This window comes from Gymnoscopelus microlampas (assembly GCF_963454915.1).
Source record: "Gymnoscopelus microlampas genome assembly, chromosome: 14".
NCBI lineage: Eukaryota > Metazoa > Chordata > Actinopteri > Myctophiformes > Myctophidae > Gymnoscopelus > Gymnoscopelus microlampas.
In genome coordinates, this window is record NC_139951.1 from 48,516,641 (window position 1) to 48,525,246 (window position 8,606).

The following is an 8,606-nucleotide window of genomic DNA, read 5'->3' on the forward strand; positions in this document are numbered from 1 at the left end:
TGTATTCAAAATGTTTCTTTTGTACACAAGTATCAGCATTCAAATATATGCTACTTCAAGTACAGCAGCAAAAGTAAAAGTATTCATTATACACAATGTCCCATTTAACTGTTTTTTTATTTTATTTTTCAAAATTGGTCAAACTCTCAGTCGAAAATAGCAGATCTACAAGCTCACAATGCATGGCGATGCGACACGTGAGCTTGCAGATTGGCTAATTTGAAATAGCCGAAGTATATGGCTAAACATAAAGCCAAAAAGTACCCTAAGGCTTAAAGTATGTTTTTTGATTGATTGAATATTTTATTAGACAGAAATGTAAAGACAGAGTACAGTCAAACACTTTGTCTAAATGGATAACAACAAAAACGTCCTTGCGGTCTTGTTTCCATATGAATCCTACTTTCATCAACATGTAAAATAGCACCAAAACATTCAATATCATCACAAATGTCTACAACATAAGGCAACATGAGTACCCTATGCCTTAAAGTGTGTCTACAGACTACAGCATAAGGCAAAAGGAGTATCCTATAGTTTAAAGTGTGTCTACAGACTACAGCATAAGGCAAAATTAGTATCCAATAGTTTAAGTGTCTATAACATAAGGTACAAGGAGTACCCTGTGCCTTAAAGCGTGCCTGCCTTTATATATATCTATGGTGCCTACACTCAACACAGCACAAGGCAAAAATAAGTACCCTACGCACTACTATCCCCACACACTGACAGCAGCAATGGCCGACAACAGGCAGCAGCCTCCTCCTCCTGCTCCTGCTCCTGCAGTAGAAGTTCCAGAAGCTCCCTTCGCCAGGAGGATCGTGGACACGTCGACCTCCAACCAGGACGGCCTGACCCTGGAGCAGGTCCGCTTCATCCGCCAGATAGAGCTGGCTCAGTGGAAGAAGAAGAGCCAGGCTCTGCGGGGGAGGAACGTCCTGACCGGCCTGGCCATAGGAGCCATAGTCATGGGCATATGTATCCTTGAGGCGAAGAGAACTACAAAAGTACACCGCCTACGTTTTACGACGGTCGCGCGTGCCGCAAAGAGCAGATCTCACAAGCTAACAACGCGTCGCGAGGCGACGCGTTGTCAGCTTATAGATCTGCTCTTTGCGGTTTACGGCACGCGTCGTCGCAAAGACACGCAAGGTGAACTGTTTGAATTACATACCAGTGTGTTGTCTATGGGCTGTGTTGCGTAAAAACATAGTAAACGTTACAGACGCGTTACTTTTGGGTTCTGGTGTGTTTTAAACTTTAACTACTGGAGGTTAGACCTTAGTGATAAGTTAGTTTTGTTAGAGGCTTTCTGACACTTTGATATAAAGGAGTTTTACTCGTGTTTTTAACACACCTTTAAAAGGTTGTGTAAGGTTACGTCGTGTGAAGTAATTGTAACGTACACAACGGTGTAAAGTAACTGTAAAGTACAGTACTATAGTACTTCAGTACAATTTGGAGGAACCTTTATTGTACTATTATAACTCCTCTCTCTTTAACCACATGTCAGAGGCAAATATTGTACCTTTCTAGTCTGACTCACTAATTATTTGAGTGGTAAAGCTAGGGCTGTCACGATTACACAAATATAATACAAAGACATTATTGACATGAATATTCATGTAGAAATAGCAGAAATAGCTGATCTGCTATTTCTGCTATTTTAATATTTGAAAATGTGTGAAAATGTTTCAACATGGAAACGATGATGACGATTATGCAAAAATAATTGCCTTTATCTAAAATAATTGTGATTAGACGGTTATGTAATAATTGTGGCAGGCCTGCCTAGTGGTAGATTGATTGAATACTTTATTAATTTACAGTTTGCAAAGTAGTACAAATAGTACGATTATACCATGATGCTAAAAGGATAACACAAAAAGCCTGAGGGGCTTGCTCGTTTCCATTGTGGTCCTGTGTTAGCCGCAAGCATCTCTGAATTCTATTTTGAATTTATTGAATCTAGAGTTGCAACACCAACCAATTGACAGTCCATACATCCAAACAGAAAAGTCAGATCTGACTGTATTAAACAACGTTAAACTCACCAACATTGCAGCTGTACGAAAAGCTTGCTTGAATTATTCTCTTTTTATCTGTAAAGGGTTTGTTTCATAAGAATCCACCGTAGACATGTTATGAGATACTTTCTGTCAATACATTCCGGTGATTATTTTTCTAAGTTTTGGGAGTTTGGAAGCGCTCGTGGGAAATAACTCAACGGTCCTGCGTACCACCTGTTTCAAAATGGCACATAATGCAGGAGGCGGGAGGACGTTGCGTTATAGAAAACGAGCGCTTCCATACTCTGTCTGTGATCTTACATACATTTCATGTATTACAAATTCACAGCCATAGATCTGTCAATTGTGTGTCCCACACATGTGCACCCCAAAATAAGTTTTCATAATTCATTATGTTCAGTCCAGCAATCATGCATTTCGGCCCCGTTGCCGACAGAGAATGTTGTCCGTGTGAAGCTTGTGGAAAAGGGGAGATATTGTACTAGACACACGTTTTCTGCCAGAACTTTCAAATGGATATAAACTAGAGAACAATATCTGACTCCAATTCGCATCAATTAATTATTGGGCGAGTACACACACAGCGCCATAACGTTAAATGCCGCTATGGTCAGTCTGTTACCCGGGCGGGCATAGGAGTGATCTTATGGCTGTGTATTTGGAATACATGAAATGTATGTAATATCACAGCCTTCCTAGGGCTTGCTGTGAACTTGCTGTTTTTGCCAAATTCTGCTTATTGGGATTATGACCAGATTATACTTTTACATGAGTTAGTTACTTTACACCACTAGGTGTGCAAAAGCCTTGCTTGTCATTGCTCCCAAGTACTAAAATCGGAATTCTATCCCCTCCACTGCTAGAAGCAATGCTGTCATACTTGGCTTTTCACAGGCCTACACTATTGTCCTTAACCGTGTTCCTCCCCCAGACGGCTACACCTTCTACTCCGTCTCCCAGGAACGCATCATGGACGAGATGGACGAGGAGGCCAAGCTGGCGAGGACGAGCGTGCCGAAGACGGGCGCCAACTGAACCGAGGTCGATGCCCCCCGCCTCCTCATGGACTGTGTGCTGTGTGGGTCAGACGTTCTCAACTCATTTGAAGGACCCCTCAGTTCGATATGCACTTATAGCCACGGACCCCCAGTTTTGTTTTTCTTTAGTGTTTTTTAAATCTCTGGGATCTTACACTCTAAAATCATCAGTCTTTTATTTAACTCTGAGAGTGTACAAATGGAACCAAATGGACCTGTGTTTAGGTGAGGGTCCATTTGGTTCCGTTGGTACACTCTGGGAGTTACGGGACTCGTAAGTAAGTAAGTGGTCCCCGGACCGGTTTGTAAAAACAAACAGTGCCCTTACATCTCCAGCACTTAAACAACAGAGAAGGCACTGATGAGGACATAATTCCAAACCTGGTCCAAAGCCTGTCACTTATTGAGTTGCTGATGGACATCGTCTGGTCTGGATTGTACAGCGTTTTGTATGATTTTGTGTGTTTGCTGATTTGAAACTATATGTGTCTATCTTGTGTATTAAACCATTAAGACGGGAAAGCATCTGTCATTTTAGATTTTAACCACTTAAACCATTATCTTATACTTTGGGCTATAAAAAATCTTTGATGTTTTTAAAGCAAACATTTGTAACTCAAATCTTTGCTTCTGGGAGATTCTACAAATGTTTAAATCCTAACAGGTTTTTGAAAAAACTTACGTTGTTATAATATGAATGGTTCTCAAACTTTTTCATGTCAAGGACCCCCAAAATGATATGTATTTGGCCGTGGACCCCCATCTTAAAATATGTTGTTCCAGGGACCCCAGAAGCAAACATTTTAGTAAAACATTTTCGCTTTAAAATATGTCGTCAAAGATTTGCACAAATATTCAAGATTTTTCAAAAAATTGCAGATCTACACGATCATACAGTGGCACTTGGTGCCGTGCTATGAGCTTGTAGATCTGCCATTTTTTGAATACCCAAAGTATAAAATAATGGTTAAAGTGGTTGCACAGATGCGTTCCCGGTTTTAACTGGTTAAAACATGCCTGTCAGTGGATTAAAAAAGGATGGCTCCACTTTCAACATTAAGACGAGTAAAAGGCAAAAAAGACACGCTTTACATCCCAAAATAACCTATGAGGCTATGGGTGCTGGATCAAAAGTTCAACATGTGGAAAAATAATACAATCTGCATTCTGCACGCCAAAATGATGCTCACACTTTGATTTTTTATTTATTTGTTTGCCAGCGTACTTGGACTCTTCCTCTGAGGAAGAGCCTGGTGACTCGAAGGGTTGCCAGACAAATACATCAGCATATTTTTGGTGTGCAGATTTTATTCTTTTCCAACTTTTCAACATTACTCTCCTGGAGAGACACCTTGTCATTGTCACATTATAGTTCAAAGGCCGCACCGTAGAATTAATCATCATCATCATAACAACGGTACATTGTGATCATCTGTGTGCATATAGCTCAATAATGTGAAACAGTCATTTACACTTATGTCGTGGCCTTGTAAACACTTGGGAATGCAGGTTACTGTACTGCTGAAATCACTCATATCTCATCCTCATGAGAGCTATTTATGTTGATATTAAATATTAATTTGTAAAAAAAAAAAGAAAGAAAAGGAAACCTGTATAATGTATTTGTTTTGTTACAGAGTAATAAATGATACCCAAATGTATGGTTGCAACAATCACACCAGTGTCATCAGAAATAGAATACAATTCAAGGAAGGGCAATCATTACAGTAGCTGAAAATAGCCGATCTACAAGCTCCGTTTTGAGCTTGTAGATTCGGCTATTTTCATTAAAGATATTTAGTGTAGAGAGCCCTTGGGAATCCGGTCAGTTAAAGGTTGGGTAAGTGATTTGCTTTTGTATAAAAAAGTGTTAAATAGCTCTATATTGTGATATTACTCATTGCTATAGACTAGAGTATTGAAGTCCTGACGTCACTCGTTCGTCCCCAGGTTCGTAAAGTAATGTCTCTATGGAGAATAACATTGGGTCATCTTAGAATCGTCTCATATAAGAATTGTGTTCAAAAAAATAAACAAACTGTCTCGGCGATATTGTTAGGGAGGAGGTTCTGTATCGTTTATGATAGTCAGTCACTCATATTTGATACAGTCTGTTTCTGGTGAAAATGTAACTAATTCGGTTGAAGTAACATTATGGTTTTCATTATGATGCTTCATATCCATAAGAGTAAAACCGCCAGGGTCATTTGTTATTTGACGCGATATTAAATATGTCTATGGGGGCCTGGGCCGCAGCGTGGCGGTCCAGGCACCCTAGGCTGCAATGCCAGCCTGACAGCGTGTCGTGGGTTCGACTCCCGATCCCGACGACCTTTGCTGCGTGTCACCCCCCCTATCTCTCTCCCCATTTCCTGTCAGTCTGTCATCTACCAATAAAAGGCAAAAAGCCCCAAAAAATATCTTTAAAAAAACAATATGTCTATGGGGATTCAGAATGGGGGTGGAAACCCGCGAACCAGGTAGACAAACCTAGGATGTGTAAATGACGTCAGACTTCGCTGCTCTATAGTGTTTGTTCAGTAAAAGGAGTCTCCCATGTGTCTCTCCAGCTCTTTATTAAACAGAAAATGCATTTTCAGTGCTCTCTCCTGATAAGCTTAAATGTTGTCACCCACCTGATTTATATTCTGTTTACTAAAGAGCTGGAGAGACCCCTGTGACTGAACAAACGCTCTGTAGCAATGACTACTATCAGAATATAGTACTTTAACCTTTTTAACAAAAAAATACCCCAAAAAAATCACTTACCCTACCTTTAAGTATTGGGTTTTAATTGGTTGAACCTAGCATCTGTCTATGCATGGATGTCAGCGTAAAGATCCGACAGCGGGAAGGACTTCACAGGGAAGAAGAGAAGCTCAGTCTTGTGTGCGTCTCAGACATCCGCTGTGAGATGTAAGCGGGGGTCATGCAGTGATGCACGCTCTTCCACCTTTATGGTATACGGAGGGATGGGGAATAGTCACTGTTTTGTCCAGTGGTAATCAAACTTCTTCATGTCAAGGACCCCCAAAATGTTATGTATTTGGCCGCGGACCCCCATCAAAATATTTTGTTCCAGGGACCCCCCAGAAGCAAAGATCTTAGTTAAAAATGTTCGCTTTAAAAATATATATATTCAAAGATTTGCACACATTTTCACGGATTTTCAAAAGTAGCAGATCTACAAGCTCATAGCGCGGCACTCGGTGCCGCGCTATGAGCTTGTATATCTGCTATTTTTGAATAGCCCAAAGTGTAAAGTAATGCTTTTTAGCTCAAACATCTCTTTTTTAATGATGTGGATAACTGAGTTAACACTGGACTCATTGACCACTTCCACTTGCTCTATTCATTTTGTCCACACGAGGGCGACAAGGACAGTTGAATAAAATACACTGCATTAGTTCAATGGATTTAGATCAATGTTATGTTTCAAACCCAGTCAGTCAGTCAGTCAGTTCAACAGCTCACTGTGTAGAGCAGGGGTCTTCAACGTTTTCAGGCCAAGGACCCCCTAGCTGAGATAGAGATGAAGCAGGGACCCCTAACTCTATATTGTATAAAATTGTGTTTGAGATTTTTTACTTAAGTCTGCTCTTTTTTCCCTCGACACCTATAGCCTCTTTGCCAAAAATAGGCTAATATTTATCTAATGTTGCCCTCAGAAAAGGAATTCTAGGGTTCAAGTGGTTAATGTAAAAACAACTAAATCCTATCACACAAAGATTTGGCGGACCCCCTATAGTAGCTCTGAGGACCCCCTAGGGGTCCCCGGACGCCCTGTTGAAGACCCCTGGTGTAGAGAAACACTGCATGATCCAAAGGTCCTGGGTTCAAATCCTACAAATAGCTGATCTACATTTTGAAGAATCTTACAATTTCTTAATACTTTTCAAAGTTTTAAACACATTTATAGGAAGGGGGAAAACAATACATTACAAATTCCACTTAAGCCCCATTTCAAATATAATGAACATAGTAGATCTAGATATAGTGACAATAGCTCATCTACAAGCTCACAACATGCCGCATTTAGACGTGCTGTGAGCTTGTAGATTAGCTTAGTTTTAGTTTTTTTCTGGCATTTTTTCCCCAATTGATATGAATCAGATTTGGATCACATTCCTAAGTGGTTTGAAATGAGATTCTAATGAGATTTCATCAGTTTTTGGCGTATGTACTTTGGTTTGGTTAAATTTCACATCCACAGACAAACGTAAACATTTCCATACTCCTTCGTTGCCTCTTTTGCTGGACAATAAATATACAGAGGATGAAATGCATAATGTATTAAATAATATAAATGTTACGTCAAATTTGTATTTTTTCAATTGATTGCTATAGCACCACCCTTTGGGCAATGGTTGTGCGCTTCGTGTCTTCGCCATTTCACATATATCCTCTACCATATTGCAGAGTTTTGTAAAAACTGACTGCATTGTTGGCATATGGAAAAACGGTGGAAGAGTAGACAGAGAAACAAGAGGGGACCTTGGCCCCCTAATGAAGACTAGATACAGTACCATAGCACTAAGTGCTTGGCCCCCTAATGAAGACTAGATACAGTACCATAGCACTAAGTGCTTGGCCCCCTAATGAAGACTAGATACAGTACCATAGCACTAAGTGCTTGGCCCCCTAATGAAGACTAGATACAGTACCATAGCACTAAGTGCTTGCCCCCCTAATGAAGACTAGATACAGTACCATAGCACTAAGTGCTTGGCCCCCTAATGAAGACTAGATACAGTACCATAGCATTAAGTGCTTGGCCCCCTAATGAAGACTAGATACAGTACCATACACTCACAAAACTATAACTAGGCTCTACTCAATTTTATTGGTGAAACATTTTTACACTCAAAAATATTGAGTAAATTCTACTGGTATGAAATCATGTAAATGCTACTTAATTAATTGAGTAAAAGTAAGCAAAATAGTTAGGTAGATATTAACAACTACAATTGAGTACAATGACCTATAGAAATTGAGTAGATATAATTAAATTCTTAAGTCAATACCACTAAAAAATACAAGTAAATATAATCGAATATTAGAGTATGATTTAATAGATATTATTGAGTACAATGACCTATAGAAATTGAGTAGATATAATTAAATTCTTAAGTCAATACCACTAAAAACTACAAGTAAATATAATCGAATATTAGAGTATGATTTAACAAAACAAATATCTTACATTTACTCTATTAATTTACTCGATTTAATTCATATAGTACTATTTACCCTATTCATTTACTCTAGTCTATAATTTCTATAAATTAAAACATTTAAATTATTTACTTACATTTTAAACATGTCTACCTTTGTATGTCAAATGAGAACAACGATTGTACAGACAATATATGTTTTTATTGTCCAAATGGAACAGTGCAACACATTAAACAATAACAGTGTGCAAAATGACATTTAAAAATGTCTGTAAAAACAAAGCTTCAAGCCAATGTTCAGTAACAGGGGTCTCCCTGTCTGGAGTGAAAAGAAATGAGTTTGTTAAATAGCTGGAGAGACAGGG

General features: G+C 39.1%; 1 protein-coding gene across 1 annotated transcript; it reads left to right on the forward strand.

Annotated features, from left to right (window-relative positions):
• Positions 1 to 735: 735 nt before the first annotated feature.
• Positions 736 to 4,728, forward strand: coa3a (cytochrome C oxidase assembly factor 3a). Its single transcript, XM_084079175.1, has 2 exons — positions 736 to 978; positions 2,962 to 4,728. Exons 1-2 carry the CDS (start codon positions 738 to 740, stop codon positions 3,063 to 3,065), a joined length of 345 nt encoding a protein of 114 aa, XP_083935301.1. The 5' UTR covers positions 736 to 737; the 3' UTR covers positions 3,066 to 4,728.
• The last annotated feature ends 3,878 nt before the right edge of the window (positions 4,729 to 8,606 follow it).